General features: G+C 45.3%; 1 protein-coding gene across 3 annotated transcripts in view; it reads right to left on the bottom strand.

Annotated features, from left to right (window-relative positions):
- Window positions 1–18,485, bottom strand: part of chd6 (chromodomain helicase DNA binding protein 6) — a 344,698-nt gene that overhangs the window by 20,921 nt on the left and 305,292 nt on the right. For all 3 annotated transcript variants that reach the window (XM_068048713.1, XM_068048715.1, XM_068048714.1), the window contains 2 exons: window positions 6,206–6,427; window positions 2,490–2,921 (listed from right to left, as the gene is read on the bottom strand). In XM_068048713.1, coding sequence (XP_067904814.1) covers window positions 2,490–2,921; window positions 6,206–6,427 — 654 coding nt within the window. The remainder of the gene's footprint in view (window positions 1–2,489; window positions 2,922–6,205; window positions 6,428–18,485) is intronic.

Below are 18,485 nucleotides of genomic sequence, written 5' to 3'. Positions count from 1 at the left end.
ATTACCAAAAGGATGTAGATGCTTTGGAGAGGGTGCAGAGGAGGTTCACCAGGATGTTGCCTGGTATGGAGGGCGCTAGCTATGAAGAGAGGTTGAGTATATTAGGATTATTTTCATTAGAAAGACGGAGGTTGAGGGGGGACCTGATTGAGGTGTACAAAATCATGAGAGGAATAGACAGGGTGGATAGCAAGAAGCTTTTTCCCAGAGTGGGGGATTCAATTACTAGAGGACACGAGTTCAAAGTGAAAGGGGAAAAGTTTAGGGGGGATATGCGTGGAAAGTTCTTTACGCAGAGGGTGGTGGGCACCTGGAACGCATTGCCAGCAGAGGTGGTAGACGCGGGCACGATAGCGTCTTTTAAGATGTATCTAGACAGATACATGAATGGGCAGGAAGCAAAGAGAAACAGACCCTTAGAAAATAGGCGACAGGTTTAGATAGAAGATCTGGATCGGCGCAGGCTTGGAGGGCCGAAGGGCCTGTTCCTGTGCTGTAATTTTCTTTGTTCTTTGAACAGAAGCCCATCCAGTCTCCATCAATCCTTCTCGGCATGATTGAATTCGTTCTCACATTGAACAACGTCTCCTTCAAATCCACTCTCTTCCTCCAAATAAATGGTGTCGCTACGGGTACCTACATGGGTCCTAACTATGCCTATCTTTTTGTGGCATATGTGGAATTTTCCTCGTTCCAAGTCCTACTCAGACCCCCAACTTCATCTCTTTTTTCCAGTACATTGATGACTGTATCGGTGCCGCTCCCTGCTCTCACCCTGAACTGGAAAATTTCATCAACTTTGCTTCCAATTTCCACCCTTCTCTCACCTTCATATGGTCCATCTCCGACTCTTCCCTTCCTTGACTTCTGTGTTTCCATTTCTGGGGATAGGCTATTAACAAAAGTTTACTATTAGCCTAGTGACTCCTACAGTTATCTCGACTACACCTCCTAATACCCTGCTTCCACTCCACTCTCCCACTTTCTCAGGTCTCTGTCACATCTGTTCAGACGATGCAACCCTCTATACCAGCGCTTCTGATATGTCTTCCTATTTCCTCAACCGAGGATTCCCTCCCACCATAGTTGACAGGGCCCATTTCCCGCACTTGTGCTCTGACCCCTTCCCCTCCCTTCCAGAACTGCGATAGGGCTCCCCTTGTCCTCACCTTCCAACCCACCAGACTCCACCATTTCCTCCGATGTGATGCCACTACCAAACACATCTACCCCACCCCTCTCCTTTCAGCAATCCGAAGAGATCCTTCTCTCCATAACAGCCTGGTCTACACCTCAATCACCCCCAATCCCATCCCTACCCTTCCCACGGCACCTTTCTTTGCATGTGCAGGAAATGCAACATCCTGTTACTCCTCTCTCATCATCCAAGGCCCCAAACACTCCTTCCAGGTGCAACAATGACTCATGTACTTCTTTCAATTTAGTATACTGTATTCGCTGCTCACAATATGATCAACTCTACATTGGGGAAACCAAGCGCAGACTGGGTGACTACTTTGCGAAACACCTCCATTCAGTCCGCAAGCATGACCCCGAACTTCTGGTCGCCATTTTAATTCTCCACTTTGCCCTCATGCTGACCTCTCTGTCCTCAGCCTACTGTAGTGTTCCAATGAAGTTTAACGTAAGCTCAAGGAACAGCACCTCCTCTTTCGATTAGGCACTTTACAGCCTTGCGGAATCAACAATGAGTTCAAGAATTTCAGACAGTAATATCTGCCCCCATTTTTTTTTTTTGCAGGTTTCTGTTTTACTCTCATTTTTCTCTTGTTTATGCTTTTGGATGGCAGCTGTTCCCCATTCTGCCATTCACACTTCCTCGCGACACACATAGAAACATAGAAAATAGGAGAGGAGTAGGCCATTCGGCCCTGCTCCGCCATTCAAAGAAAGATCATGCCTGATCGTCTAAATTCAGTACCCTGTTCCTGCTTTCTCCCCATATCCCTTGATCCCTTTGGCATTAATATATCTCTCTCTTGTCTTTACTTGTCTCATTACCACCCCCTTTGACCTTACACCACCAACTCTTTAATAAAAGCAAAATACTGCAGATGTTGAAATCTGAAATAAAAACCGCAAGTACTGGAAATCTTCAGCAGGCCTGGCAGTATCTGTGGTAGAAATTTCTGCCTTCCTTCGGTTCTGAAGATATATCCGACTCAAACGTAAACTCTGTTTCTCTCTCTACAGGTGCTACCCTACCTGCTTAATATTTCCAGCATTTTCTGCTTTCATTGCTGGTTCTGAATTCTTTCAGATTTAAGAGGTTTAAGGTTCTTACTCCAATGGCAATGTCAAACTCAGCACTCAAACGCAACATGAATTCAGACAGATATGGGAAGGCAAACCAGACAGTGTTTGCCACAATTAAAGGCTGCACAGTGCGAGACCGCTCAATTTCCTTATGCCATTGGCTCTTGCTGCAATGCCTTACCAACCACAACATGCCACTCTTGCCTACATACCAGGTTCTCTGGCCTTTTCTCCTTCATGAAGAGGATGTCAACTCCTTCGACGTTCTTTCTTCGCCCTCTCCTCCTCCTCGATGTGTCGTCACCTCTAAAGGCACCGTTGATCACCTGTCCCGTGACTGGATGGACGAGGCCTGCCTGCAGGATCCCAGCCATGTCTGCTCTGAAAGCCGTTGAGGGTTCCAGCGATCCCGACTTTGGCGTACTTGTACTGATAATAACAGGCATTGAACCAGAAGCCTCCTCAGATGCCTTTGAGAGGTCCATTGCAGTCTCTTGCCACCCATTCAAAATTACAGGAGGGCGGGTAAAAGATGGGGCAACCTCTTCCAGATTCTTCCTCTTCGCACCTCGGTCTGTCTCAAACTCGTATTTCCTCCTCCTCCTCCTTTGATCCCTTGGGAACGTTAATGCGAGCAAGCTCTCCTACTTTCCAAACAGAATTGCACTGCATCAGCAACATACATGACAAATTTATTGAGAGAATAAAATGCATACAGAAGTTGTACACAAATAAGACCAGCAGATGAAAAACCTACATGATCAGCAAGGAGATATAGTAGTTAGAAAGTGGGCTGGGGGAGCAAGGTATAACCCGCCTCCCATTCAACCTCTGGGCCTCCATTCAGGGCTTGCCTAGTTGTGGCATGCTTGCACAGCTGGGATTTAATGCAGGCCTTACTCCTTTTGTTGCTCTCCATCAAAAAAGGAAGAGGAATGCTATCAGGATCCAAGGAATCCCAGCTTCCAAATGGGAAATTTAGTCCGTCTAGTTAAGTGAACTTAACACAGCCTTATATACAATCAGGGAATCAATGCTTAGGGTTTGGAGTGCAGGCATGGCTACTTGTACTCAGTAGCAGTGATACTCCTCTTTTCTTTGAGAAATATACTCTAACATATTTGGTGTACGTCACTTCAAATGACCAGCTTCACACGTTTAAACAGGTTAGCAATCGATCCACTCTATGGGACACCAAACCTCACACAAAACAGCCTTGCTCCCAAGAACCAGCACCTTTAACATCAAAATAAAACCTCCCCAGGCACTTGGTGACAGACACCAAGCAACGGAGGGAGAATCTAGGACAGGTAACCGAATGTTTGGTCAAGAAGATGGTTATTCAGAGAGTGTTTTATAGAAGAGAGTGGAGAGGTTTAGGGAGAATCTAGAAAGTGGGTAGAGGCTCCACCACCAATGGAGCGGCAAAGAGAATGAGCAAAAAGTCAGTCAGAAGGATGCAGAGAGGGTTTAAGGCCAGAGCAGGTTCAGAGACAGAGTGGAGTGGGCCGGGTCTAGGACTTGGAGGGACTTGAAGATGAGGATTCTAAATTTAATATGTTGGTGGACAGGAGTCAAGTGTAGTTAACTTGCTGCAGGAGCTCAGCTATGTCACTGAATGATCTGCTGCAGTCTGACTGAACAGCTACGAAGGAATTCAATCAGTGGCAAGAGTTTATGACGGGCTGAAAATGATAGTTCCAGTCTTCCTGATGTTCAGTAGGAGGAAGATAGGAATCATCCAGACACAGTCAGACAGGCAATTTTACAGAGCAGAGATGGTCAAATGGTGCAAAGAAAGAGCTGGATGTCATCAGCATACCAACAGAAACTTGCTTGCGGGTGATCACCAAGGGGCAGCAGATCAATAAAGAGGAAGAGCGGATTGAGGACTGATCCTTGTGGCAGAGATATCTCCAGAGGTGATACTGTGGAGTGGGATGAGAAATAATTGCTCGTTATGCATTGCCTATCTGGCTAAATGTGGAATGGTAGCGTAATGTTACTGGACTAGTAATCCAGAGTACATGAGGTCAATCCCACCATCACAGTCTGAGAATTTGAACTCAATTTTTAAATATCTGGAAATAAACAGCTGATATCAGTAAAAATAACCATGAAGCTGTTGGATCTTTGTATCGTTCACTAATATTTTTTAGGGAAGGAAATTTATCGTTCTTAACTGGTCTGATCTTATATGAGACTCTCGTCCTATACCAACATGGTTAACTTTTATTTGCCCTCTGAATTGGTCCAGCAAACCACTCAACTGTATTAAAGCACTATCTGTGGTTCAAGAAGGAAGCTCACCACCACTTTGTCAAGGCAACTAGGGATGAGCAATAAATGTTGGCCTTGCCAGTGATGCCCACATCCCAAGAATTAATTTTTTAAAAAACGTGAGGGAGGTCATATGAAGTTGGCAAATGGAAAAGGATGGCATAGGCGACTGTATCAAAGGCTGTGGTGAGGTTAAGGATGTCGAGGAGAGATAAAGTAGCAGTCCCTCTCATGACTGTGATTAGGGCCATATAGGGACGTGAGAAAGGCAGAAACCGAACTGGAGGGATTCAAAACAGGAAATGAGCACATAGCTGGGTTCGAAAACCTTGGAGAAAAGAGACACATGAGCAATACCTGGAGAGAACTGATTGATCAAGGATTTGAGGAGAGGGTGATAACAGGAGCTTTGAAAGGGAGGAGGGCATTGCCTGAGGAAAGTGGAGCCATTTACATCATCAGCTTGCAATAGGGTCATGGAAGAAGAAACTACCAAGGGACAGGGAACCGAGTGTCAAATGGTTAATAAAAACAGAAAGTGCTCGAAATACTCAGCAGGTCAAGCAGCATCTGTGGAGAGAGAAGCAGAGTTAACGATTCATGTCTGTGACCTTTCATCAGACTGGCAAAGGTTAGAAAAGAATTAGGTTTGAAGCAAGTGAAGGGGGTATGGTGGGGAAGAGAACAAACGGGGAGGTGTGTGATAGGGCAGAGGGCAGGAGAGATTAAATAACAAAGCTGTCCTGGGATAAAGGCAAAGTGTGTGTTAATGCTTGTGGTGAAAGACAAAGCATTAGTCCAAAGAGAGTGTTAATAGTGGGATATTGAGCAGTATCAGATGGTTGACAGCTGCGCTCACATGGTGAGCAGAGATGCAGTAAATCCATAGTGTATCTCTTTACTAACATACTTTATATCCTTCCCTATAGGCAATATAGCAGCACAATCCATAGCCAAATTGAAGGGGATGGTAATCACCCACAGACTGTGACTCAGCGCTGGATTTACGATTCCTGAAAGCAAATCCTAAATTTTCTTTGTCTTATTCAAGAAAATAAATCACATCTCATTAAAATAAATAAGGTTAATGCTAGAACAGGTGAGCTATCGAGGGTTTAGAGCAGAGGAGATTAGCTGTCTTTGAAGAATCAAATGAGCATCATATCTCATTGACCCTGCCTAGGTAAGGACCCAGAAAGTTTTTTTATGCATCAAGTTATGAAGCTCTGGAATGCGCTGCCTGAAACGGCAGTGGAAAACATATTCAGTAGTAACTTTCAAAAGCGACTTGGATAAATACTTAAAGGTGAAAAATTCTAGGGCAGTGGAAGGGGAAAAACTTGCGGGGCTATGGGAAAAGAGAAAGGGAGTGGATGAAGAACCAGCATAAGCACAACGGACTGAATGGTCTCCTTCTGTGCGTTATGATTCTATGATCCAATACTCCCAGGCCCGATCTGAGTGTCATCTTGAACAGCCCAAGGAAACTTTAGCTTTTTCGTTCTCGTCACTCACCCACTTCCTCCGCTGTGATCCCTGTTTAGGACAGTAGCCAAGATCAGGAATTCAGTGGTAATGGCACAGATTATCCACAGTAACTGAACAGAACTTGGGTACGGTCCAGGGCAGAGACAGCTGCATAACTTGCCTTTGTAAGCTGATGTGAGGAGATGGAGCCATCAGCAACGTTGAGGGCGTGTGCAGCCTGCACGGGGACACTGAGACAGCTCCTCATATTCAGATTCTCTGCCGGAGCAGCCGTGGAATACATCCCGCCCTGAGGTTCAAGGCTCTGCTGCTGCGCTGATGGCCACTTCCCTTTCAGCACGGCATGGCAGATGTTGTCAATGCGGTTTATGATGACTCGGTCCTGAGAGGATGAAAATAAAAATAAAACAACAGCGATCAGTGCAAATCTGAAGGTTAGTAATGAAACAAAAAGGTTCAGCTTTGATCAAATGAAGAATGTTCTCATGTACAGGAACATAGGAGCAGGAGTAGGCCATTCAGCCCATCAAGCCTGCCCCGCCATTCAATTAGATTATGGCTGATCATCTACCTCAACGCTATTTTTCCACGATATTCCCATATCCCTTGATGCCATTAGTATCCAGAGATCTATCTATTTCGATCTTAAACATGCTCAATGATTGAGCTGCCACAGCCGTCTGGGGTACAGAATTCCAAAGATTCACCACCCTCTGAGAGAAGAAATTCCTCCTCTTCTCAGTCTTAAATCCCTTATTGAGACTATGTCATAGAGAGATATAGCACTGAAACAGGCCCTTCGGCCCACAGAGTCTGAGCCGACCAACAACCACCCATTTATACTAACCCTACATTAATCCCAAATTTCCTACCACATCCCCACCATTCTCCTACCACCTACTTACACTAGGGGCAATTTACAATGGCCAATTTACCGATCAACCTGCAAGTCTTTGGCTGTGGGAGGAAACTGGAGCATCCGGCAGAAACCCACGCGGTCACAGGGAGAACTTGCAAACTTCGCATAGGCAGTACCCAGAATCGAACCCAGGTTGCTGGAGCTGTGTAGCTGCGGTGCTAACCACTGCGCCGTACCGATGTCTCCTGGCTTTCGACTCACCTGCCAGGGGAAACATCCGATCTACATCCAACCTGTCACGCCCTGTAAGTTTCAATGAGATCAACTCTCTTTTTTTCTAAACTCTGCTGGGTAAGTAAAACCCTATATATTTGGGCCGTTTAAAATAACTTGCCTTTCATTGCAGCAGCTTATTCGGGAGCAGAGAGTGCGAGCGAGTGATCAGCTGGGAAGGTCAGTATCAAAGTAAACTTAATTTCCTTTTGTTTTCGGCGGAGACCAGGGGGCTGCTGGGTAAGTAAAACCCTATATATTTGGGCCGTTTCTGAACCCGAGACACTACACGGGTAGTGGCTCCCACCTGCCCTCCTCCTCTAACCAAAAAAAAAAGGACTCGGTGGTGTGTAGATAAGGTAAGGCTTTTTCTATTTCTCTTCTTTTTTTAATCGTGTGATTGGTAAAAACTTTTCGTTCCTTTTTCATTTAACTAAGTTAAGCTTAAGATTAAAAATAGCAGGAGATCTCAGACCCATGTCATGCTCCTCTTGCTCAATGTGGGAGCTCAGGGACACGGCTGATGTCCCTGACTCCTTCACGTGCAGGAAGTGTGTCCAGCTGCAGCTCTTGTTAGACCGCATGACGGCTCTGGAGCTGCGGATGGACTCACTTTGGAGCATGCGCGATGCTGAGGAGGTCGTGGATAGCACGTTTAGCGAATTGGTCACACCGCAGATTAGGATTGCTGAAGGAGAAAGGGAATGGGTGACCAAAAGGCAGAGAAAGAGCAGGAAGGCAGCGCAGGAGTCCCCTGCGGTCATCTCCCTCTAAAACAAGTATACCATTTTGGATACTGTTGAGGGAGATGGCTCACCAGGGGAAGGCAGCAGTAGCCAGGTTCATGGCACCGTGGCTGGCTCTGCTGTTCGGAAGGGCGGGAAAAAGAGTGGAAGGGCTATAGTCATCAGGGATTCGATTGTAAGGGGAGTAGATAGGCGGTTCTGTGGTCGAAAGAGAGACTCCCGAATGGTATGTTGCCTCCCAGGTGCACGGGTCAGGGATGTCTCAGATCAGCTGCAGAACATTCTGAAGGGGGAGGGTGAACAGCCAGTTGTCGTTGTGCACATAGGCACTAATGATATAGGTAAAAAACGGGATGAGGTCCTACAAGCAGAATTTAGGGAGTTAGGAGCCAAGTTAAAAAGTAGGACCTCAGAGGTAGTAATCTCAGGATTGCTACCAGTGCCACGTGATAGTCAGAGCAGAAATGAAAGAATAGTCAGGATGAATGCGTGGCTTGAGAGATGGTGCAGGAAGGAGGGGTTCAGATTTTTGGGACATTGGGACCGGTTCTGGGGGAGGTGGGACTATTACAAATTGGACGGTCTACACCTGGGCCGGACTGGAACCAATGTCCTTGGGAGTGCTTTTGCTAACGCTGTTGGGGAGGGTTTAAACTGATGTGGCAGGGGGATGGGAACCAAATGAGGAGGTCAGTGGACAGTAAGGAGGTAGTAACGAAAGCCTGTAAGGAACTAGATAATGAAGTCAGCGTGACTAAGGGGAAGAGTAGGCAGGGAGCAGATGATGAACGCAAAGGGAGTGGCGGTCTGAGGTGCATTTGTTTTAATGCAAGAAGTGCAGTAGGTAAGGCAGATGAACTTAGGGCTTGGATTAGTACCTGGGAGTATGATGTTATTGCTATTACTGAGACTTGGTTGAGGAAAGGGCATGATTGGCAACTAAATATCCCAGGATATCGTGCTTCAGGCGGGATAGAGAGGGAGGTAAAAGGGGTGGAGGAGTTGCATTACTGGTCAAAGAGGATATCACAGCTGTGCTGAAGGAGGGCACTATGGAGGACTTGAGCAGTGAAGCAAAATGGGCAGAACTCAGAAATAGGAAGGGTGCGGTAACAATGTTGGGGCTGTACTACAGGCCTCCCAACAGCGAGCGTGAGATAGAGGTACAAATATGTAAACAGATTATGGAAAGATGTAGGAGCAACAGGGTGGTGGTGGTAGGAGATTTTAATTTTCCCAACATTGACTGGGATTCACTTAATGTTAGAGGTCCAGATGGAGCAGAATTTGTAAGGAGCATCCAGGAGGGTTTTCTAGAGCAGTATGTAAATAGTCCAACTCGGGAAGGGGCCATACTGGACCTGGTGTTGGGGAATGAGTCCGGCCAGGTGGTTGATGTTTCTGTAGGGGACTACTTTGGGAATAGTGATCACAATTCCGTAAGCTTTAAAACAAAGACGAGAGTGGTCCTAAAGGAAGAGTGCTAAATTGGGGGAAGGCCAACTATGCCAAAATTCGGCAGGAGCTGGGGAATGTAGATTGGGAGCAGCTGTTTGAAGGTAAATCCACATGTGATATGCGGGAGGCTTTTAAAGAGAGGTTGATTAGCATGCAGGAGAGACATGTTCCTGTGAAAATGAGGGATAGAAATGGCAAGATAAGGGAACCATGGATGACAGGTGAAATTGTGAGACTAGCTAAGAGGAAAAAGGAAGCATACATAAGGTCTAGGTGGCTGAAGAAAGACGAAGCTTTGAAAGAATATCGGGAATGTAGGACCAATCTGAAACGAGGAATTAAGAGGGCTAAAAGGGGTCATGAAATATCTTTAGCAAATAGGGTTAAGGAAAATCCCAAAGCCTTTTATTCATATATAAGGAGAAAGAGGGTAACTAGAGAAAGGATTGGCCCACTCAAGGACAAAGGAGGAAAGTTATGCGTGGAGTCAGAGAAAATGGGTGAGATTCTAAACGAGTACTTTGCATCGCGTATTCACCGAGGAGAGGGACATGAAGGATGTTGAGGTTAGGAACAGATGTTTGATTACTCTAGGTCAAGTCGGCATAAGGAGGGAGGAAGTGTTGGGTATTCTAAAAGGCATTAAGGTGGACAAGTCCCCAGGTCCGGATGGGATCTATCCCAGGTTACTGAGGGAAGCGAGAGAGGAAATAGCTGGGGCCTTAACAGATATCTTTGCAGCATCCTTAAACACGGGTGAGGTCCCGGAGGACTGGAGAATTGCTAATGTTGTCCCCTTGTTTAAGAAGGGTTGCAGGGAAAATCCAGGTAATTATAGACCGGTGAGCCTGACGTCAGTGGTAGGGAAGCTGCTGGAGAAGTTACTGAGGGATAGGATCTATTCCCATTTGGAAGAAAATGGGCTTATCAGTGACAGGCAACATGGTTTTGTGCAGGGAAGGTCATGTATTACCAACTTAATAGAATTCTTTGAGGAAGTGACAAAGTTGATTGATGAGGGAAGGGCTGTAGATGTCATATACATGGACTTCAGTAAGGCGTTTGATAAGGTTCCCCATGGTAGGCTGATGGAGAAAGTGAAGGCGCATGGGGTCCAAGGTGTACTAGCTAGATGGATAAAGAACTGGCTGGGCAACAGGAGACAGAGAGTAGCAGTGGAAGGGAGTTTCTCAAAATGGAGACGTGTGACCAGTGGTGTTCCACAGGGATCCGTGCTGGGACCACTGTTGTTTGTGATATACATAAATGATTTGGAAGAAAGTATAGGTGGTCTGATTAGCAAGTTTGCAGACGACACTAAGATTGATGGAGTAGCAGATAATGAAGGGGACTGTCAGAGAATACAGCAGAATATAGATAGACTGGAGAGTTGGGCAGAGAAATGGCAGATGGAGTTCAATCAGGGCAAATGCGAGGTGATGCATTTTGGAAGATCCACTTCAAGAGTGAACTATACAGTAAATGGAAAAGTCCTGGGGAAAATTGATGTACAGAGAGATTTGGGTGTTCAGGTCCATTGTTCCCTGAAGGTTGCAACGCAGGTCAATAGAGTGGTCAAGAAGGCATACGGCATGCTTTCCTTCATCGGACGGGGTATTGAGTACAAGAGTTGGCAGGTCACGTTACAGTTGTATAGGACTTTGGTTCGGCCACATTTGGAATACTGCATGCAGTTCTGGTCGCCACATTACCAAAAGGATGTGGATGCTTTGGCGAGGGTGCAGAGGAGGTTCACCAGGATGTTGCCTGTTATGGAGGGCGCTAGCTATGAAGAGAGGTTGAGTAGATTAGGATTATTTTCATTAGAAAGACGGAGGTTGAGGGGGGACCTGATTGAGGTGTACAAAATCATGAGCAAGAAGCTTTTTCCCCAGAGTGGGGGATTCAATTACTAGGGCTCACGAGTTCAAAGTGAGAGGGGAAAAGTTTAGGGGGGATATGCGTGGAAAGTTCTTTACGCAGAGGGTGGTGGGTGCCTGGAACGCGTTGCCAGTGGAGGTGGTAGACACGGGCACGATAGCGTCTTTTAAGATGTATCTAGACAGATACATGAATGGACATGAAGTAAAGAGATACAGACCCTTAGAAAATAGGCGTCATGTTTAGATAGAGGATCTGGATCGGCGCAGGCTTGGAGGGCTGAAGGGCCTGTTCCTGTGCTGTAATTTTCTTTGTTCTTTTGTTCATTGTAATACAGGACCAGTTTCCTCAAATTCTCCTAAGACAATCCCACCACTCCAGGGATTACATTGGTGAACCTCCATTGCACTCCCTCTTTAGCAAGTATATCCTTCCTGAGATGAGGAGATCAAAACTGTACACAATACTCCAGGTGCGGTCTCACCAAGGCTCTATACAATTGAAGCAAGACATCTACACTTCTGTACTCAAAACCCCTTGCAATAAAGCATTTGCCTTCCTAACTGCTTGCTGCACCTGCATGCTAGCTTTTAGTGACTCATGAACAAGGACCCCCAGGTCCCTTTGTACATCTCACCATTTAAGAAATACTCTTTTTTCTACCAAAGTGGATAACCTCACACTTATTCACATTATATTCCATCTTTCATGTTTTTGCCCATTCACTTAGCCTGACCAAGTCCCCGTGAAGCCTCCTTGCATCCTCCTCACAACTTACATTCCATCTAGTTTTGTGTCATCAGCAAATGTGGAAATATTACATTTGGTTTCCACATCCAAATCATTTATATAGATTGCGAACTATGGCCCCAGCACTGATCCTTGCGGTACCCCACTATTAACAGCCTCCCATCCTGGGAATGATCAGTTTCTTCCTGCTCTCCGCTTTGTCTATTAAACAATTCTCAATCCATACGACTATATTACCCCAATCCCATGTGCTCTAATTTTGTGTGGGACCTTATCAGAAGCCTTCTGAAAATCCAAATACACCACATCCACTGGCTCTCCTTTGTCTATGCTACAAGTAACATCCGCAAAAAACTCCAACAAGTTTGTCAAACATGATTTCTCTTTCATGTTGACTCTGCCCAATCATATTATTTTCTAAGTGTCTTATTATCGCATCCTTTATAATAGATTCTAACATTTTCCCTGGTACTGACGCCAAACTAACAATCTGTAGTTCCCTGTTTTCACTCTCCTTCCTTTCTTAAATATTGGGGTTGCATTTGCTACTTTCCAGTCTGCAGAAACCTTTCCAGAATCCATAGAATTTTGAAAGATAACCATGAATGCATCTACTACCTCTATGGCCACCTCCATCAACGCTCTGGGATGTAGCTCATCTGATCCAGGGGATCTATCAACCTTCAATCTAGTTAATAAAGAGGTAGTACTTGAAAAATTGATACTAATTTCTTTCAGTCCCTCATTTTCACAAGTCCCTTGGTTCCCTACTATTCCTTGGAGATTTTCTGTATCCTTCTTCATGAGGACAGATACAAAGTAATTGTTTAGTTTCCCCACCATTTCCCTTTCTCCATTTTAAATTCTCCTGTCTCTGCCTGTAATGGACCCACATTTGTCCTTGTTAATCATTTCCTTTTCAAATACCTAAAGAAGCTTTTACAGTCTGCCTTTATGTTTCTCACTAGCTTGCATTCCTATTCTCTTTTCCTTTTCTTTATCAGTTTCTTGGTCATCCTTTGCTGGATTCTAAATTGCTCCCAATCCTCAGGCTTACCATTTCTTCTGGCAACCTTATAAGCCACTTCTTTTGATCTAATACAATCTTTAATTGCTTTTGTTAGCAATGGTTGATTCAGCTTTCATTAGAGAAATACAGCTATGAAACAGGCCCTTTGGCCAGAGTCTGTGCTGACCATCAACCACCCATTTATACTAATCCTACATTAATCCCATATTCCCTACCACATCCCCTCCTACATTAATCCCATATTCCCTACCACCTATCTATACGAGGGGCAATTTACAATGGCCAATTTACCTATCAACCTGCAAGCCTTTGGCGGTGGGAGGAAACCGGAGCACCCGGCGGAAACCCACACGGTCACAGGGAGAACTTGCAAACTCCACACAGGCAGTACCCAGAACCGAACCCGGGTCGCTGGAGCTGTGAGGCTGCGGTGCTAACCACTGCGTCGCCCCTGTGGGTTTTTGTATCTTAGAGGAATATATATTTGTTGTAGACCATGTAATACTTCTTTAAATACTAGACATTGCCTGTCTACTGTCAAATCATTTAGTATATTTTCCCAATCCACCAGAGCCAACTTGTAGAGGCCCGAACCCAAGGGGACCCGACAACGTGTCGGGTTCGTGTCGGGTCGCGCCCATCTTCAGGGTCCGGTTTTTGGGCTCGGCTCAGGTCGACATGGTAAGTGCTCTGCTGGTAAGTAATGAAATTTTAAAAAACTTACCTGAGCTGGGAGTCCGGGATGAAACTGAGTCTGCGCAGTGAGCAAGTGATGTCACTATGACGTCATCACGTATGCGCTGCAGCTTCCTGGAGGTTCCAAGTCCTAAGGTAAGTAAAGGGATGGTTGGGTCGGGTCTGGGTCGAGTCGGGGCGGGTCTGGGACGGGCCCAGGGCTAAATAGGAGGGACTCGGGCAGGGTCCGCTGTGGTACAGTCGGGTTACTTTTTCCCGACCTGAGCAGGCCTCTATCAACTTGCCCCCATACCTTCATAGTTTCCTTTATTCAGATTTAAGACCTTAGTTTCAGAATGAATGATATCACTTTCAAACTTAATGTAAAATTCTATATTATGGTCACTATTTCCCAAAAGCTCCTTTGCAACAAGGTTATTAATTAGTCCTTTCTCATTACATAACGCTGTTACAAAAGTACTTCCATCTTTTGTTAAATTTTGAGGACTTGTGTTTTATTTGGGAAAACTGAAAAGGATTCCATGGATGTTTATCACTGGGGTCATTGGAAGGACTGAGAGGTCTGTTTGTAAACAGCAAGTAGTGGAAGTCACCTGTCTTCAGATAAATACCCAGCAGGGGGCTTTTTTCTTTTGACTTGGAGTAGATGTTTACAGTCAAGTGACAGGTCAAGATTTACAGGGGTCAAGAGGCTTGAACTTGAGATTGTTCTTGATTTCACTTTGGACAGTCAGTTGGTGTTTTAAAAATCAACCTGAAGGACAAAACCCCAGCACAGCCTGTTCCATCTCTTGGAAAAGCCTGCCAGTTTTTCCATCTCTTTAAGAAACTCTTAGAAGCAAATGTAAGAAATAGAGAAATTGATGGCGCATTTCTCCTGACAGACCTGTCTGAAACCCGGTGCCACATTTCTCCAGAGACGCTGGAAAAACGTGCCGGATAAATCCTCAATGTCACCTGAACAAATTGCTCCAGAGAAAGATCCCAGTGATAGCCATCTAAACAAATTCGGGACGCCGAAACAATAAAGAGAAAACTGACATCTTTCCATATCTTCTCTTTTTTCTTCCAGAATTAGCAAGTATTTCGCCAAAGTATTTTTTTTTGTCTTTTTTTTTGTAACAAAGCTCTAAAAAGAAAGTCTCTTTCTCCAGTTAGTCGGTGTGTGTGTGAGGGGCTAAGGTAAAAGGGAACTTTCATATTTCAATCTGTGTGTTAATGCTTTGCTTCGTTACTGGTTATGTCTTGTTTTATATTAAACTGATAATTTTTTTGTTTATTAAAGAAACCTGGTTGGTGTATTTTATTTTGGGATAAAGAGCAGAGTCTATGTTTGACCGTATCAGTAACTGGGTAAACATTTAAATATATGTTGTGACCTGTGGAGAAGTGGAACTAGAAAAGACAGTGCACTCCTCCCACCTCAGTCCTAACCTATAACTGGGAGCTCTGTCCGGGATAACCCAACAATGACGACGTGCAATTGTAAGTGGGTTAGTAATAATTGAAAAGAGGGAAAGTAAAAAAAAAAAACAGGTTTCTTGTGCATTACAGTAAAGCTTACACTACCAGAATGGCTACTTTTGATGCAAGTGCATTTGTGCAGCAGCCTGGATTAGATTATGAGTATTTAAAGGCACTATCCACTGATGAGCACTGTCAAGGGTGGTGCAGCACTTGAAATTAGAGATTAGACCGAATGATAGGTGGGCTGAAATTCAGAGATTAGTGCCAGACAGCTGGAGATTGAAGTTAAAGAGCCAGAGGGACGAGTAGAATCTGAAAACGACAAGGTAACACTGGCACAGATTCAGCTGGACAAGAAGAAGTTAGAGCTAGAATTTCGGGCAAGGGAAAAGGCGGCACAGTGGCGCAGTGGTAAGCATCGCAGCCTCACAGCTCCAGCGACCCGGGTTCAATTCTGGGTACTGCCTGTGTGGAGTTTGCGTGTCTGCGTGGGTTTCCTCCGGGTGCTCCGGTTTCCTCCCACATGCCAAAGAATTGCAGGTTGATAGGTAAATTGGCCATTATAAATTGCCCCTAGTATAGGTAGGTGGTAGGGAAATATAGGGACAGGTGGGGATGTGGTAGGAATATGGAATTAGTGTAGGATTAATATAAATGGGTGGTTGATGGTCGGCACAGACTCGGTGGGCCGAAGGGCCTGTTTCAGTGCTGTATCTCTCAACAAAAAGGAAGGATATTCCAAAGGAAGCAAGCAGAGTGGAAGGAGAGAAAAATGGAAAAAGAGCATTTCAAAGGGAGCAAGCAGAGCAGCAGGAGAGAGAAAGGGAAAGAGAAGAAAAGGAGAAGGGGAATACCAGATTAGAAGGCTGGAACTAGAGGAAAGAAAAGGGATGCCCTTGACCCCAATGAAGATTTGAGTGGGGAAAGACTTGACTCCAGCCCAGCACCCAGTGGAGAGCTGTTTAAATTTGTGCAAGCGCACCCGAAATTTGAGGAAAGGGACGCAGAGGCATTTTTCATTTCTTTTCAAAAGAAAGCCAAACAGATGAAGTGGTCAAAGCAAAGCTGGACACTGCTTATGCAAAGCAGGTTAACGGGCTGAGCACGAAGTTTATGCCATGCAGAATCTGTAAGGAGCATCCAGGAGGGCTTCTTGAAACAATATGTAGATAGTCCAACTAGGGATGGGGCCGTACTGGACCTGGTATTGGGGAATGAGCCTGGCCAGGTGGTCGAAGTTTCAGTAGGGGAGCATTTCGGGAACAGTGACCATAATTCCATACGTTTTAAGGTACTTGTGGATAAGGATAAGAGTAGTCCTCGGGTGAAGGTGCTAAATTGGGGGAAGGCTAATTATAACAATATTAGGCAGAAACTGAAGAATTTAGATTGGGGGCGTTGTTTGAGGGTAAATCAACATCTGACATGTGGGAGTTCTTTCAAATGTCAGCTGATTAGAATCCAGGACCAGCATGTTCCTGTGAGGAAGAAGGATAAGTTTGGCAAGTTTCGGGAACTTTGGATAACGCAGGATATTGTCAGCCTAGTCAAAAAGAAAAAGGAAGCATTTGTAAGGGCTGGAAGGCTAGGAACAGACGAATCCCTTGAGGAATATAAAGACAGTAGAAAGGAACTTAAGCAAGGAGTCAGGAGGGCGAAAAGGGGTCATGAAAAGTCATTGGCAAACAGGATTAAGGATAATCCCAAGGCTTTTTATACATATATAAAGAGCAAGAGGCTAACGAGGGAAAGGGCTCGCCCGCTCAAGGACAGACAAGGGAATCTATGTGTGGAGCCAGAGGAAATGGGCGAGGTGCTAAATGAGTACTTTACATCAGTATTCACCAAAGAGAAGGATTTGGTGGATGATGAGCCGAGGGAAGGGAGCGTGGATAGTCTCAGTCATCTCATTATCAAAAAGGTGGTGGTGTTGGGTGTCTTGCAAAGCATTAAGGTAGATAAGTCCCCAGGGCCTGATGGGATCTATCCCAGAATACTGAGGGAGGCAAGGGAAGAAATTGCTGGGGCCTTGACAGAAATCTTTGCATACTCATTGGTTACAGGTGAGGTCCCAGAGGACTGGAGAATAGCCAATGTTGTTCCTTTGTTTAAGAAGGGTAGCAAGGATAATCCAGGAAATTATCGGCCGGTGAGCCTTGCATCAGTGGTAGGAAAATTATTAGAGAGGATTCTTCGGGCCAGGATTTACTCCCATTTGGAAACAAACGAACTTATTAGCGAGAGGCAGCATGGTTTTGTGAATCACTAATTTGAGTTTTTTGAGGAAGTGAAAAAGATGATTGATGAAGGAAGGGCAGTGGATGTTATCTATATGGACTTCAGTAAAGCCTTTGACAAGGTCCCACATGGCAGACTGGTACAAAAGGTGAAGTCACACGGGATCAGAGGTGAGCTGGCAAGATGGATACAGAACTGGCTCTGTCATAGAAGACAGAGGGTAGCAGTGGAAGGGTGCTTTTCTGAATGGACTAGTGGTGTTCCGCAGGGATCAGTGCTGGGACCTTTGCAGTATATATAAATGATTTGGAGGAAAATGTAGCTGGTCTGATTAGTAAGTTTGCAGACGACACAAAGATTGGTGGAGTTGCGGATAGTGATGAGGATTGTCAGAGGATACAGCGGGATATAGATCGGTTGGAGACTTGGGTGGAGAAATAGCAGATGGAGTTTAATCCGGACAAATGTGAGCTAATGCATTTTGGAAGATCTAATGCAGGTGGGAAGTATACAGTAAATGGCAGAACCCTTAGGAGTATTGACAGGCAGAGATCTGGGCGTACAGGTCCACAGGTCACTGAAAGTGGCAACGCAGGTGCATAAGGTAGTCAAGAAGGCATAAGGCATGTTTGCCTTCATTGGTCGGGGCATAGAGTATAAAAATTGGCAAGTCATGCTGCAGCTGTACAGAACTTTAGTTAGGCCACACTGAGAATATTGCGTGCAATTCTGGTCGCCACACTACCAGAAAGACGTGGAGGCTTTGGAGAGGGTACAGAAGAGGTTTACCAGGATGTTGCCTGGTCTGGAGGGCATTAGCTATGAGGAGAGGTTGGATAAACTCGGATTGTTTTCACTGGAACGACGGAGGTGGAGGGGCGACATGATAGAGGTTTACAAAGTTATGAGCGGCATGGACAGAGTGGATAGTCAGAAGCTTTTTCCCAGGGTGGAAGAGTCAGTTACTCGGGGGCATAGGTTTAAGGTGCGAGGGGCAAAGTTTAGAGGGAGGCAAGTTCTTTACACAGAGGGTGGTGAGTGC

The sequence above is a fragment of the Heterodontus francisci genome, chromosome 16 (assembly GCF_036365525.1).
Source record: "Heterodontus francisci isolate sHetFra1 chromosome 16, sHetFra1.hap1, whole genome shotgun sequence".
NCBI lineage: Eukaryota > Metazoa > Chordata > Chondrichthyes > Heterodontiformes > Heterodontidae > Heterodontus > Heterodontus francisci.
This window is presented reverse-complemented; position numbering and strand designations above follow the sequence as displayed.